Consider the following 15,348-nt stretch of genomic DNA (forward strand, 5'->3'; position numbering starts at 1 on the left):
GGTAGGTGTAGTGGTAGTTGTGTTGTGTTGGGTGCTTTCCTGCACCAACAGACAAAATCTGCCAAATTAAAGTTACAAGATGAGGTGAAAAAGATTTAACTGGAAAGAAAAGAGGAATGGGGCCCACACAGTGAAACTAGGGGAGATGTTTGGGGGCGGGGGGGCGGGAGGAGGGGGGTCTGTATCACACTTTAACTACCATCCGTAGGTGTAAGATTTTGGTTGTATTTGTGGCGGCCGATCACACCGTTGCCATGTGCTATCTATTGCCTAGGTGGCGCTGTGGTGGATAATACAACCACGACATTCTCTGTGACACCGATGATGGGGTATGTCCACGTCTTCAAAATCCCCGTGGACTCGATTGAACTTGCCTAGTTTTTTCTTTTGAAAAAGAAAAACTTACCTTGCTCAAAACGGGACAACACCCAAAATACCCACCCATGTGTCAAATCGTATTACGAAATTACAGAAGCAAATAGAGTGAGAGTTTACTAGCAAAAACAAAGTACTGTAATAAAGTACGACTCCTCCACCATCGTTCTGAGTTGGTACGGCAGACTTGTAGGTCCATTTTGCATCTATCATTTTTACAGGAAAAAAAAGATGATCACTCCTCTCACTGGTTATTACGAACCATAGAAAAGGCTAAGAGGGTGTTTGTTTTCATGGACTTATTGGCTTAGGGACTTAAAAAAGTCCCTATAAGTCTCATCTAAACCAAACAGGAGGGACTTATAGGGACTTAAAGTGGGCATTTGAGACTTATGAAATAAGACTCTCAAGGAGGGACTTATAGGGACTTATAGTTGTAATATGGTCTTGTAGGGACTTATAAGTCTCAGGAACCAAACAGGTAGGGACTTTTTAGGGACTTGAGACTTATAAGTTGGGACTAAAAAAAGTCATAGGACTTATCAACCAAACAGGGCCTAAAGCTCATCATAAAAAGAAAAATACCCCCCCCCCCCCCCCCAAAAAAAAAAAAACCAGTGACCTGTCAATTCTGTTAACTACAAAAAAATTAACTGTAAGAATTCGGGCTAAATCTGTTCGTACGACCACAAAAAAAAACATTAATCATGGATAAGCCAAAGCCATGCGGGCCTAGAGACCTTTTGTCAGTCTCACACGAACTGAGATGCCAGACAGCTAGTCATCTAGCAGTATGATAAACATTTCACTGGATCATGTGGCAAGGGAAACTGAGGAAATCTTTGTGGTCAAGACGACGATGATGGTGTTGCAGCTTCAGCTCCTTAAGATATCCCTAGAAGGTCGAATATCCATTGTCAAAAATACTGGAGCTCTTCATCCACAAGTGAGTGGCCAAGAGTTGGGCAAGTCTGATAGCATACATGTTCAAGGAAAAAAGCAATGAAGAACAATATAGTTAGCGAAGCTTAAAAATCATAGCTCCAATGTTCAAATTCATCTGTTTGTGTACCACCTTGAATTTGCAGGCCATGCCAAGCTCTTGGAGAAATGCACATCCAGGGTGCCCGGCTTCAAACTGTACCACCCCGTCTGCCCATGGAACCATAAAACTGGCATCTGCAGGTTTTAAGAAATCAGTGACAACACATTTGCAGGAAGATTTTGGTATGAAACATGTTTAATTTAATCATGGTTTCTGGGCTGTTGTTACCTTTCTGGCTTCAGGTGTCACCATGTCAGCAAATGATTTGCTCAGAGGAACTGAACCACTGAAAACGATACGCCGACCTAAAGTCTTGGGGTAGAGCAGAACACTTGCTATGCTCAATACTGCAAACTGATGAAAAAATGATGCCAGTGGAAATCAAAATTTTGTCAGTGCTATCTTGACAGCAGAGATGATAGACGCATATTTCAGGGCTTCACCTCCTTGGCTCAATCCACAAACAAATATGCTTGGAGGACATGTTCAGGCAGCCAACTCTTTGTCTAACATTTCGCGCACATGCTCAACAGACATTAGCCTGTAATAAATGCTATAGGTCTAAGAAACAGAGTGGGGACAGAGAGCAAAATAAATAATAATAATGCTATAATAGCAAAATAGGTATTAGCCTGTAAATGTTTAGAGAGTAAGGTTACTTTATCTGTTCTTTGTCCCATTTTGAGTTCTAAATACTCTGCTTTTGTAAGTTGTGCACATATGCCCTTGAATAGTCATGATTCTAAAAGGGTCAATTTGGCGCCAAAGGTCCATTATGATGTAAAGTGCTCAAAAACTTCCTCTATCTTTAAAATCTTCAAATTGATGAGAAAATAATGCCATGCTGTTATTTAGTAACAGTGCAAAAGATAGTAACTTATTATTCTTGAACAACAGTCCTATAAATTGACCTGGAAATATAGCACTAGCAGTTTCACTACACTGATTATTTACTGTCCGAAAATAAGTGTGAAGCAAGCAGATTGCAGCCTCGGCAAGTAACACTAGCCAGTTTTCAGCAGTAACGCAGGCTGCTGTGGATCAACACATATATACTGCTGAAGAGAGACTGCAAGTGGCTACATTATTCTTAAATGACTCAACAGTAAGCAGTCATTTCTGCAGGGTAAATTGAGCAGAGAATTACAGCGGTTATGGGAACCTCCAGGATGCCGAAACACCGCTAATCAATCAGCCAACAGGATGAGATCACATCACATATATGTTTCCCCCATCGAATCATGAACAAAACTTGGGCACGATTCGGGCAGCAGGTGTACATACCTTAGCAGGCGAAAACATGCGTGTTTGCAATTTAGATTTAGAGGAGAAACAGGCATGTTTGGTATTTCAAATCAGAGGTACAACACAGGCATGTTTGTAATTCTAAAAGACAGCACATTCACGGAAAGCTGGCATGGATTCATATAGGTCTAGCCAACATAAATTCTGATGAACTTACTCATTCTCCTCCCAAATATATGTGAAGACTTCAGGACAAGGCAACATGATCTAAAGGACAGCAGTGCATATCACATAAATACATACATATATAAGCTAAAAGGACAGCAATACATGCTCTCTAGTCAGGAGATCAGACATTTCCTCTGTTCTAGGTGAAGAGCTTGATATACTCAATGCAAGCGTCTCTCAGCTTGCTGCAACGATGCTGATCAGCTAGAGCTAACGTGGCCGCCACACTCTCGGCATCTAGACCCTTGCAGAGGATGGCCTCACACATCAGCTTGAGCCTGTCCATGGCATATCTGTCTGCAGCCACAAGCAGATGCCTCATCATCTCCCTCTTGTCATGGCTGTCAAGGAGGTCATCCATGGCAGGCAATGAATCTGTGTATATGAAGTGAAGCAATGCTCTGAAAACGGCGGGCTGCATGTCCACAATCTGTATGCACTGCTTCTCCTTGTCCCACATTGCCATTGGCCCATAGAGCTCGGCATCGAAGACCGGAGACCGCATCGCGAGCACGATCTTGTGTGCGTGGTAGGTCTCCCCGCCAACTTTGATCACCACGTCCGCCCCTTTCTTCCCCTCAAGCAGCATTGCGAGATTGTTCAATAGGTCCGACGGTGGCACCTGGATATCAGAAGTCTTGGTGGTGGTGGTGGCCAGCGCCACGGCCGGTATTTTCTTGAGGAGAACAGTCACATCGCACTGGATCACGATGCAGTCATCCTGCAGGTACGGGGATGCCTCCAGGAGATCCCTCTTCATGAACGTGTAAGCTCCCCTGAAATTGTCGTTCTTGCAGGAGTCGAACGCCGGGAAGGACGACGGCCGGGAGAAGATGAGTGACGACAGACCGGTGGCCCGGCTGGTCAGCCTCAGGTCGTAGAGCGCCCTCACCACTGAGTTCTTGCTCTGGAGCTCGACGCAGACTGAAACAGAGTCCTTGTATTCAGAACTGAATCCGTCGGGGTAGTAGCGGATGCACCAGGCGTAGCCGCCGACGGCGAAGGTGGCAGATCGGATGAAGTTGCCGACGCCGATGCCCTTGTGCAGCCTGTAGCCGGCGAGCGTGAAGACGTGCGTGCCCCGCGCCGTATCCGGGATGCACGCCGACGCCGTAGTCGTCGTAGTCGGCCTCTGCGGTGCCGCCATTGCCGGTGCTTGTGCGGAGGGGAAATTGGGGCGGCGGCGGCGGCGATAGGGTTTTTGGCAGCTACCTAACTCTGTTCTGCTAGAACTCTCCTCTGTTCTGCTCTACAGCTGGACCGCACTGACCATGGGCTGCTACCACTTCGGCCGGTTCACTCAGAAGCCTACTGTACTAGAGAGGGGCAGCCCGCTGAAATCCCAGCTCAGCCGTTTTCAACCATCCGATCCGTTTAGACATGCATCTTAGGGCTCGAATTGTTTTGCTCGTTGGATATTTTGTTATTTACCAATGCGATTTCAGCCATTGGATATTTTACCAGTGGCAAAGGTGAGATATTTCTAGCCTATAGTGGGGTAGGTATGCGATTTCATGCGGCGAAACCCTAATCGTCTTCTCTTCCATTCGAACACTCTGGTTTTGGTTGTTGACGCCGCCGCATCTCCTTGAGCGCTTCTCCCCATCGTCTCGCTCTCGCTCTCGCACCACACCTTACTCGTTGATCTCGTCGTGTTGCCATCACCAAGAGGAGCGGAGGGGGAGTGGAGTGAAGTGGCTAGATTTGGTCCGGCGAGCGAATGGGGAGGAATATATGTGGGGTCAAGTGGACCGGGACCAACGTGGTGGACGCGCCCATATCCGCCCCATCTTTGGGCTAGATATGAGGGGTGCCGGTCAGCCTGGGCGTTTGAGGCCCGTTTGGGGCGCCCGTCTGGGTCGCATTTTTGTGGCTGGTCAGTGACCGGGTCATCCGTCCAAGCATTTGAGGCGGGTTTGGGACGCCCGGTTGTAGATGCTCTTAGTCATCAAATATCCGCCTCATTTCAAATGAACAAAACAAAATATGAATGAATTTTAAGATGAATGGATAAAATTTAACAAAATTTGATATATCTAAAACAAAATATCCGCTCTGCCAGCCCCCGCCGCCGTCCGAGCCATTGTCATTGTCGTAATCATGCCAATGGCCTGCTTAACTTTCTGGTCGCGGTTGTTTTTGCGCTAATGGCACAACGGACTCCTTTCTATTGACCCGGCTGTCTGGTTGTCCAGTTGTCCAGGCCAGGGTCTGGCCGGTTCGCTTAATTTTCTTCTGCTCATGTGATCCCGGGTGGGATTTTTATTTCGAATGTTTCGTGTCATGTGTCGTGGGATATGCATTCCGGGTTTCTGTTAACCCGATTGGGGTATGAAAGAATAAAACATACAATCAATTCACCTCTCAATCACCCATTTGGGATGATTTATTGAGGGAGTGCCTGTTATACGTGCTGCCCGTAACTTGCTTAACTTCTGTCCAGAAAACGTGGTGCCGCTAGAAAGCGAGTACAAGAAGGCGCTACAAAGGAAAGAGTTAGAACAATGTGCCATTGCGGTTCACACCAAACAAAAGGCCACGAAGAAGAATAGAGCATTTTTGCATGCCTCTTTGTTTGGTTGCTCCGGCCGTGGCTGCCTTGTTCGCTAGACATGCTACATTGCGGCCAGGATCCTCCACGCGACCCAGCCTACACACTCCCCGGACACGCAAGTTACTCCGCGTCTGAGCATGCAAGGCCCTTCGTGTTCGGGCAGGCAACTCCCTCCGCGTCCTGGCAAAGAACCTCTTTTGATCCGGTAAGTGATAATATAATAAAGTGACTATGAATAAGCTATGAAGAAGCCAAGCAAACCGTATATAAGAAACACTAACGAACGTTGTTTAAAAAGTAAGTAAACCATCAGAGACAAGCTCCATCTGAAATTACGATGTTGGGTTGCTCTATCCGGCGAAACAAGGAGATGGACTTCTCTCGTTGGTAAATATACATGTTCGATACAAACGCAACACAAATAGAATCACTTGCAGACCATTTATGAGAAATGTCTTTGTGCCAATGGCTACAGTTGGTCTCTCGTTGGTAATTTGCCATGGGATATGCGTTCGGGTCTTCTGTTAACCTAGTTGCGGCATGAAAGCAAACAATGTACAGTCAATTCATCTTCTCAATCACCCTTTTGGGATGATTTATTGAAGGAGTGTATGCTATACGTGTCACACTCATAACTTTCTTAACTTCTCGTTGTAGTTGGTCTTTGCGCAGTTGTAGATAGTTGAGAAAGAAATCATCACGAACAGAGTCTCATGTCATAAAAAATAAATCGCCAAAGAAAGCTATGGGCAATGATCATTGTCAAGGCAAATAGAAACACGGTATGAAGATAATCATTTGAGGAAAGTTGACAAAAAATTCCTTCAAATAGTTCGCTTAACTTCCGGGATGTAGTTGGTCTCTGCGCCAATTGACGCAACGCAACAGGCCATCTAGTGTGATGTAATAATGATAGTAGTACATAATGAACATAAGGACTATTTTAAGAATACATAGGGCTTATGTGTAGGAGAACATGAGGAATTCCTTCAACGAGTTTGGATGTACTAGCGCAATATGCGTAAAATATCATTGTGAGAGTGGGCAATGCTCGGTACCAAAGAGGCTAGCAAATAAAAGATGAAACTAAAGTGGAAAGGCTTCGAACTCGCTTTAATAAAAAAAACTCAAACACTACATAAGAGCGTCGCGGTGTCATATTCCACAAGACTCAAAAGTTAAGTACCCCGAGGGTGTTATTTGGTGGGGTAACTCATTGCGCATTCCCGGATTAACCAAAGTCATTGGGTCTATTAGCAAAAATAATGTACAACATGTAGTGCTAATCAAGCCACCACTAGTCCCCAACTTATGCAATTAGGTGAAACAAAGGCAACATTTTAAATGACTCATTTATTGCTTTTGATAAAAAAAAACATGGCGATGTCTTTGGAAAAGAACAATATTTCATCATGCTAGGTGAAACTAAAGCAAAGTAAGCATTTCAAAACAGTGGGACACACAATTTCATGAAAACCCTAAGCTATAGAACATTGAATAAGACCCTGCGCATGCAAATATAATTTACCCAAGCTTAGAGCTTTGCAATAGCAAACTAAAAAAAATTAGAAAATGGAAGAGAAAATTTGGTTATTAAAAGAGTGTGAGAAGTGCTTACCTCCCCAAGGATAAGATTAAGCAAGGGTTCCACACTTTTATAGTTGAGGCGCAATTGGCCTCTCCTTTAACGGACATGGATCTCGCTTCGACTGATTTCGTTGTTGTGGTCCGGCGGCTTCCCTCCGATAGAACCTACTGAAAATGAGCTAAAAAGAAAACAAGAAGGTAGTTTTTTATGCATTCGTGTTTTCTATTTTCTTTGTAGCACAAAGGATTAGCTCACAAGTGACAAAACATATGTCTCTAAAAAGATCGGTTTGTCAGCCATAGCACTTGCATAAGTAGATAAACTATGTCTAGAAGTCTGTAGATTTCAAGATTATAAGCGAGGTGTGTGTGAGACAAGATATAAAACACAAGTGTGCAGCTCCTAGACGCCTAGTTAAAATGAGGGTTCCCACTTAAGGTGAGAACCACGCTAAGCAACTTTTATTTTAGCAAAGTTCAAACCGGAAAAAAGAGTACCTGGTACTTGGACTTTAAACATGTCAAATCGAAGCAACCAAGCGACTTGTGTGGATATTTTATATGGTTGCCACATTACCGTACACATCACCTCATAAGGTCTAAGCCCCCCGCGAAAATAACGCACAAGATAAAAAAAACATCGATTTGATATTTTTTGCCTTGGTACGAGCGGCGGCTTGACCAACACGATCATATCATGGGTCGTCTTTCTCTCTGGAAGTCCATCACCTGCATCACCCTCTGGTACAAGTGCGGGCACCAGCGCTCGTACCGTATGCCGTCTTAAAATTCGAGACCTTCTGTTACTCAGTGTTGACAACGATATGGGTGGTGGTACCATGCACCGTCGATCGCTCTGTGGAGTTTGCTCCTGCATGGCCGCTTATGATATAGGCGCTGGTACGAGTGCGAGTGCTCGTACAGTTATCAATCTTTTGTTTTGAGGATTCTCTATCTTTCCTCCTTGATTTATAGAACTTCGTGAAAACAAAAACCTGTGCCTGGTGGACACTTATGTCCTTAAATATTGAATTCAGAAAAATAAGGTGTCTTTGCATGGGTGGTATAAGATTTTGCAATAGTTTCTTTCAGGATGACACATCATTTTGACAGAGCAAAGGCAGGCGACTTGGAAATGCAGAGACCATATAATACATGAATAAGCTTGTGTGGTATAACTACCGATAAACAAAAAGGATGAAATGCCATTTTGTGTCGTTGTTTTCCTCCAGTATCTCATATCTCAGAGTTCTCAAATACATTGAGCAGAGAAGGGAAGAGATGCAATCCTATCTCAATCTATGGTAGCACTGTTTTCAATCAAGTTCTTGAAATCATACATATATAGAGTATATGGATGTCATTCTGGAAGTGTGAACTTGCATGTGAGTTGGAATTCATTCATTTTGCAAAACATGCATGTACCGACAAGAGTTCATGTGGAAACACCTTGATGCCATGTGTGTTCTTTTTGGTGGTCGTTCAAGAATTGTGAGGGCATTTCCAATGTGGATTCTCAAACTGCCTACATCTGTCCGAACCGTGCGGTCCAAACACATTTTTTCATTCAACGTGGTTCTTTATCCGTTTGTGGATTGGTCTGGACGTCCTTTTTGCCCCACTCAAATCCTGCCTCCCAGTCTCATTCTCTTCCATCCCGCCTCTGCTTCCCCTTACTTTGCATCTGCACCGTTCTTGTCGGCCGCCGCCTTTGTACCATCCGGTCATCGTCCAAGAATTGTCGGACGTCCATAGCCCCCAGCCACCCGCTCGCCTTGTACAATGGCGCCGTCCAATTAGGATCCGTCTGCAGTCAGGTACCCTCGGCCCCCTGTCAACGTCGTCCATGACAGACACCACGCCCCGCAGGTGTTCGATCAAATGTCATTGAGTCTATTTTCGAACTTCATGTCGCTTTTGTGAGTAAGAAAGATGGCGGGGTACTCGGTGAAGGAGGATGAGTTGTTGTGCAATGCGTGGTTAGCCGTATCTGCGGACTTCGTAGGCAGGAGAAGGGGGGGGGGTCTTTCGGCAGCGCGTGGATGGTTCATTACATTACGCCCTATCACATGCACATCATCCATGAACGCAGTGTCATGTCCTTAACGTATCACACTCCGTTTCCTGAAGTATTGTGGTGTGGTTCATCAGCTAGAGGAAATGTGGCCATTGCACTCGACAACCACGGAGATTGTAAGTTTGGTTCTTCTTGATTTACATGATAATTAATTAATTCATTCACTTATTGTTGCTCTAACGTTGTATAGCATGCACGTGCTGCCCTGATGTGTTACATGCCAGAGAACGGACCATTCACACTCATACATTGTTGATGAAGCTCAAGGGGTAGTATGTGTAAAATAACATGATCCATACATGAAAAACTTGGTGAACATCCGGTTAATCTTATTAAATTATAACTATTGTTGTACTAGGCATATTTGTATACTATCTATGAATGATTTGCGCTATTTTCTATCCGAACATTGATGAATTCCATCGTGTTTGATGAAAATCATCCGGTTAGTCGAAATCCGGTTTGAAATGTATGCGACTACGATTCGATGCATGGCAGGCTCCCACATCCGTATCCGCTGACTGATCCCTCCCTGTTGTTGGACGGATGCAGTGTTTGATTTATGGGCCAGTGTTGAAGATGCCCTGAGACTAAGACGACTCTCAAAATGGAAGAAATGTTTTCCATGCTTAATGTTAGTGTGGTGTAAAGAGAAATGCATGTAGAAAATTAATTGTGATCCCTAATCAGATTTCAATCTCCACCTTTGTACGCGTGGCCGCTGGACCATTTGACATGGACCTTTTGTTTTCGGGATACATGCAGGGACCATTTTCACTACCAAGGAGAAGGAAAAACTCGCTCCGCTCGGCGGTTCACGGTGCGTTACGATCGAGAGAAGAAGCTGAAGCCACAGCTGCACGAGCCCCTGCTCCTCGGGACGCCACGGTTCACGCTTCCCCCTTGAACATGCTCACCTGAGCCACCGCCCCCGCTGTCGGCCCATCGCTCGCAGTACTGGAGCTCATAGGGCGCCAATTCTGTCACCCTGTCGCCGAGCCCCTTCTACACCTTGAACTCGCAGTGCATGCCGAGCCTTCAACGCAGGAACTTCATCCCGTCTTTGCCCGCCTCAATTGGGTCGAAGTCCGATCGCCCGTGCACCCACAACACCGGTGTCTTCTTCGCCTCTGACCTTGGACGCAAAGGACGCGCCGCACTTTCCATCCTCCCAGGGATTTGAAGCTGTCATAGGTCTTTCCAAACCGTGTTTATGTGAGCACTTCTTGTATTGTCCGGTCTGAGTAATGGTGCCCAAACTGATGACCGAATTCCACATGATAGGCCTAATGAACTGAAAAAGTTCTTGAGCTTGTGAAGTGTCAATCCACAAAGTCTTCTACAACTTCGACATGAAGAGGGATTTGCATTATTCTTTTAACATCAATAGGTAAGAAAACATTGCGAAGGAGCACCTCATCCCACGGTCCCATATGAGGATCAATAATTTCTTCCAGCTTAGTCAACACTGTTCCTCCCCTTGGGGTAATGATTCTTCTCGACCCTAGAGTGAATCCAAGGGTCTTCCCAAATATTGATATGTGAGCACGAACCCATGCGCCATATGCATCCCCTTTAGAAAGTCTGAATTCCCGCAAAAATGATTTGCCACGTAAATGAGGAACCTTTCTTTGGTCCTGCTTTTAATATATCACCATTTGGATAATACTTAGCACTCAGCACTTGCACACACACACACACACAACAATTTTGAAGAAGTGGCCAACACTGCTTTGCTAGCATAGCAAGATTAAAGTTGTGAAGGTCTCTAAACCCCGTACCACCCTTATTCTTTGGAATGCATATTTTTCACCATGCAAACTAATGCATTTTTTTCTTTTCTTCTCCATCTCCCCACCAAAACCCTGATATCTCATCGGTAATTGATTTACGAATTCCTTTAGGCAATTTAAACACAGACATAACATAGAACTATTGCTTGTGCTATAGATTTTAACAAATTTTCTTTACCTTGCACTGATAGAAATTTCTCATTCCATCCCTTTAGCCACTGACAAACTCTGTCAAGTAGATGCTGAAAACAATCACTTCGGTCTACCCCAACTATCGCGGGGAGACCCAGATACTTATCTGACAAAGCTTTAGTTAATACATCCAAAATGCCGCAAACACCTTCCCTGGCTAAATCTCAACTATTAGGACTGAAGAAAATACTGAATTTTGCTATATTCAAATGCTGGCCTAAACTAGCACAATAAGTGTCTAGAATCCTCTTCAATGTATTTGCATTATGATCAGTTGCTTTCATAAAAATAAGGAAGTTATCATTTTCTCGAGGAAGAACGCTCCAAGGATTGGAAAGGCACAAGCGATACAGCAGATTAATAAGCTTGCGTGGTACAAATACCGAGAATAAAAATTATGAAAAGCCATCTTGTGTCTTTGTTTCCCTCCAGTATCCCAGAGTTCACAAATACATTGAGCGGGGAAAGGAAGAATGCAAGCCTAGCATGACACACTCGCAAGGATTATCACTCCAATCTACGGCAGTTTTGCTTTTAGTCGAGCTCTTGAAAGCATACATATATATAGGGTCTATGGATGTCATTCCGGAAGTGTGAACTTGCATCACGTGAGTTTGGTATTTTCATTCATTTTGCTAATCATGTACCAATAGGAGTTCATGCGGAAACATGTTGATTTCATGCATGTATGTTCCTTTAGTGGTGATTAAGGAATCGTGAATAGGAGTACCCTGGAAAGGGTAGAAATGTTATCCGTGCACCGTGCTTAATGTTAGTGTGATGCGGCGAGAAATGCATGTAGAAAGTCAAAATGTGTGATCCATAGTCAGATTTCAGTCTCCACCATTTGAAATATGGATTTTTTTTGGAAGGATACATGATTGGACCATTTTCAGTAATCAGTACCAAAGGGAAATGGAAAAAATAAAGTCGTTCCGCTCGGCGATCCACGGCGCGTTACGACCGAGAGAAGAAGCCGAATCCGCAGCTGCATGAGCGCCTGCTCCTCCGCATGCCACGGTCAACGCTTCTCACCACCGGCGGCCCAGCGCTCGCAGTACTGGAGCTCGTAGGGTGCCAGCTCGTGGCCGAGACCCTCGTACACCTTGAACTCGCAGCTCATGCCCAGCCGTCCCCGCAGGAACTTGGTCCCGTCTTTGCCCGCCTCGATCGGGACCAGGAAGTCCGCTCGACCGTGCACCCACAGCACCGGCGTCTTCTTGGCCTCGGCCGTGACCCTGGAAGCGAAGGAGGCGCCGAACGGGAGGAATCCGCTGAAGACCGCGCAGCCGCCCAGCGTCTTGGGGTACAGCAGCACGCTGGCAATGCTCAGCGCGCCTGCTCATGCGATTCGCTCGTAGTATGTTACAGTATTTAGAGAATGTAGGAGTAGTACATAGCAAGCTCTAGCAGGTCGTACCTCCCTGGCTGAGCCCGAAGACGAAGACATCCTCCGGCTTCGTCCCGGCGGATATCTCCTGGTCGATCATGGCGTGCACGCTCTCCACCGCCCTCAGCACGTCCGCCTCGTCCCTCACGGATTTCTGCACCCAGGGGAGGGGATTCATTACACGGCCATCAGTTTCTGCATACATGATTTTGTGTGGATCTAAGGCCGATGGGAGGATTGATTGTTTGGCTTACGGAGGTGATCAGCATGCCACCTGATGTACGGATTAGACACGAGAGTGTCAAGCAAGCAAGCAATGGAAGTCAAGGAGATCCGATGTATACGTACGGTTGCATGGGACGGGCGCGGTGGGCGCCGTGGGGAAGGCCCAGCGGGCGCCGGCGAAGGCGTACCCGGCGATGGGCTCGTTGGCGCGCCCGCTGTCCCCCAGCCCGTGCAGCGACAACACGAACCGCTGCGACCGAGGCTCCGCCGGCGGGGGCTCCTCCTCCATTTCCCGGCCGAGCAGAGCGGGCCATACATGGAATCTGGCTAGCTATAGGAAGCTCCGCCGCAGTTTCTGACCTCCATTGCGCGTGTTGACTTGTGACGAGGGGTTGACCTGGGATGCCACCGTCAAGATCCAACAACAAAGAATCATAGTGGCGTCGCCTCCAATTATTCCGTGGTAAACCCAAAGCATTTTCTGAATTCAACAGGTTCCTGCTGGAATAGAAAACCCAACTGTTAAGTGCCACACGTTAGCGTCCCGGCCGCAACGTTTTTCTTCGATGGCAATTCCACTTACGTAAGAATGACAAATTTCAGTGACACACGTCAAGTTTCTGTCAAAAAGTAACTGAAGCACGAAAATTGTCATGCTAGCCAACTAAAGTTGACACCCTCGTGTAACTAAACTTCTGAAATAAAATGTCATGAATGCAAACTTCTGAAACAAAATGTCGTATGGCATCAGAGTAGCAGCAACCAGAAGTGTCGTCCAAAAGTCTGTGCTAGTTAACATTGGAAGAGACTGATGGGTATTATGTTGCAGAGTACTTCACCAATAGCTCAATCGAAGAAACCTACGGGTATTATGTCTGGAGGGCTGACTTCGCCCCTTCGACGTATTAACCGTCTCCATCTCTACTGATAGTTCCTCTCCGTCTGATGAGCATTTGCTAGCAAGCAATGCGCCAGGCCTCGAGGAATTTGGACCCCACGCCAGGTACCACATCCGTTCGAACTTTTCTTTCTTTTTCGGATACTCGCATGTCCACTACCTAAAGAACGTCGGTGTTTCCTTGGGAAAGAATGATAGTGAAATTATAATCTGCCGGCTGGGTTACTTAAACATATGGAAACGAACATATAAAGGTTTCTCCGAAGTCTAATAGCACCCTACCTAACCCTGAAACCGAGGAGGATGGTGAAACGGATGCCAAATATGATGGTCCGTTTATCTTCCACTTGGTTGGTGAGGCTACCGAGGTTGATTTGGATGACGCAAGACTTGGTTCCATGTTTTGTAACTTCACAACATCTTCATGAAAATTTAAATCGCATTTAAAATCGCCCAAAAAGGCAAAATTTTCCAAACCGACCAGAGTTTCCACATGAGAGGTATGTTTTGGAAGAGCAGATGTCTCTTAGGCTTGGCTAAACATAAACACGTCGGTGATTGTGTGTGTGCGAACATGAGTTGAATTTTGTGGCAATTTTTTCGAGGCTGGTAAATATGAATTTTGCCTGCATGTCCTCGATCATCTATCAGGTGGTTTTGACTACACATGTCATAGTCTACCAGCACGTGGAAGGCCTAAAGAAATCCTTCTTGGGATACAGACCATGACCATGGACTTGTTGGCTTTTTGACCAACGAATTTCATATCAAATTTCACTTACAAAACAGAGCTGATAGTTTTATATGGAGCCTGGTCGCGGCCTATGGAGCTGCCCAAGATGAGTACAAATCGGCTTTCCTTCGTGAATTGGTGGTGACTAAGAATAACTTGTATCCAATACTTATGGGAGGGGCTTTAATATCCTTAGGAACCAGCAAGAAAAAAATAATGTCTGCTCTGACACTCATTGGCCTTTCCTATTCAATGTTGTTCGAAAGTTTGGATCTCCGGGAAGCCACTATGTCAGGGGAGGGGGGGCAGTTCACCTGGGCTAATAACTTCTATGTGCCGACATATGAGAAGCTCGATAGGGTGCTCATGGAAACCAAATAGGAACTAAAATTTCCTCCACTAACCGTGTGAGCCCTAGAGCGTATCGAGGCATTATCGGGTCATGCACCCATCATTCTGGATTCTAACTCTATGAACACAGCTGTTCGTCGCCCTTTCAAATTTGAAGTGGGATGGCTGCAGTGGGATGGATTTGTAGACATAATCAAGATGTCTGGGAGAAGCCCACCATTGGTCATACGCCTATTCAGAGATGGAACTTTGAAATAAGGGCCATGAGGCAACACCTCGCTGGATGGGCGAAACACACCAATGGGATATATAAAAAAGAAAACAACGACTCTCCAGCATTATTGACGACCACAACAAAATTGCAGAGACGCGCACCTTATCTCAGAAAAAGATTGGATTGAAAAATCTATCTAATGAGAAGATTGCCCATCATTTACGAGAAGAGGAGATCAAATAGATCCAAAGATGATTTCATTTTGATGGCTGGTAGTAATACACGATACTTCTAATTGGTTGCCAATGGGCAGTATAGGAAGAAATGTATTTACAGTCTCTAACAAGATGAGGGGCGATCGACGGGCAGGAGGAGCTCAAAAAGTATATCACCAAATACTACAAATCTCTGTTCGGAGCGCCGACTGAAGGGAACTTCACC

General features: G+C 45.5%; 2 protein-coding genes across 2 annotated transcripts; both read right to left on the bottom strand.

Annotated features, from left to right (window-relative positions):
* Positions 1-2,870: 2,870 nt before the first annotated feature.
* On the bottom strand, positions 2,871-4,187 carry LOC123186506 (BTB/POZ and MATH domain-containing protein 1-like). The gene has a single exon (XM_044598265.1). The coding sequence runs from the start codon at positions 4,038-4,040 to the stop codon at positions 3,033-3,035; it is 1,008 nt and encodes a 335-aa protein (XP_044454200.1). The 5' UTR covers positions 4,041-4,187; the 3' UTR covers positions 2,871-3,032.
* A 7,708-nt stretch (positions 4,188-11,895) lies between these two features.
* Positions 11,896-13,011, bottom strand: LOC123186507 (probable inactive carboxylesterase Os04g0669700). Its single transcript, XM_044598266.1, has 3 exons — positions 12,835-13,011; positions 12,517-12,640; positions 11,896-12,434 (listed from the first exon to the last, which is right to left on the bottom strand). Exons 2-3 carry the CDS (start codon positions 12,584-12,586, stop codon positions 12,118-12,120), a joined length of 387 nt encoding a protein of 128 aa, XP_044454201.1. The 5' UTR covers positions 12,587-12,640; positions 12,835-13,011; the 3' UTR covers positions 11,896-12,117.
* Positions 13,012-15,348: the final 2,337 nt, after the last annotated feature.

The sequence above is a fragment of the Triticum aestivum genome, chromosome 2A (genome assembly GCF_018294505.1).
Source record: "Triticum aestivum cultivar Chinese Spring chromosome 2A, IWGSC CS RefSeq v2.1, whole genome shotgun sequence".
Lineage (NCBI taxonomy): Eukaryota > Viridiplantae > Streptophyta > Magnoliopsida > Poales > Poaceae > Triticum > Triticum aestivum.

Bases quoted from the DNA above. Each gene is read 5' to 3' on its own strand.
- LOC123186506 (XM_044598265.1), bottom strand. From the start codon at position 4,040: ATGGCGGCACCGCAGAGGCCGACTACGACGACTACGGCGTCGGCGTGC.
- LOC123186507 (XM_044598266.1), bottom strand. From the start codon at position 12,586: ATGATCGACCAGGAGATATCCGCCGGGACGAAGCCGGAGGATGTCTTC. The intron at 12,435-12,516 runs GTACGACCTGCT...TCGCATGAGCAG, and splicing joins CTTCGGGCTCAGCCAGGGAG to GCGCGCTGAGCATTGCCAGC.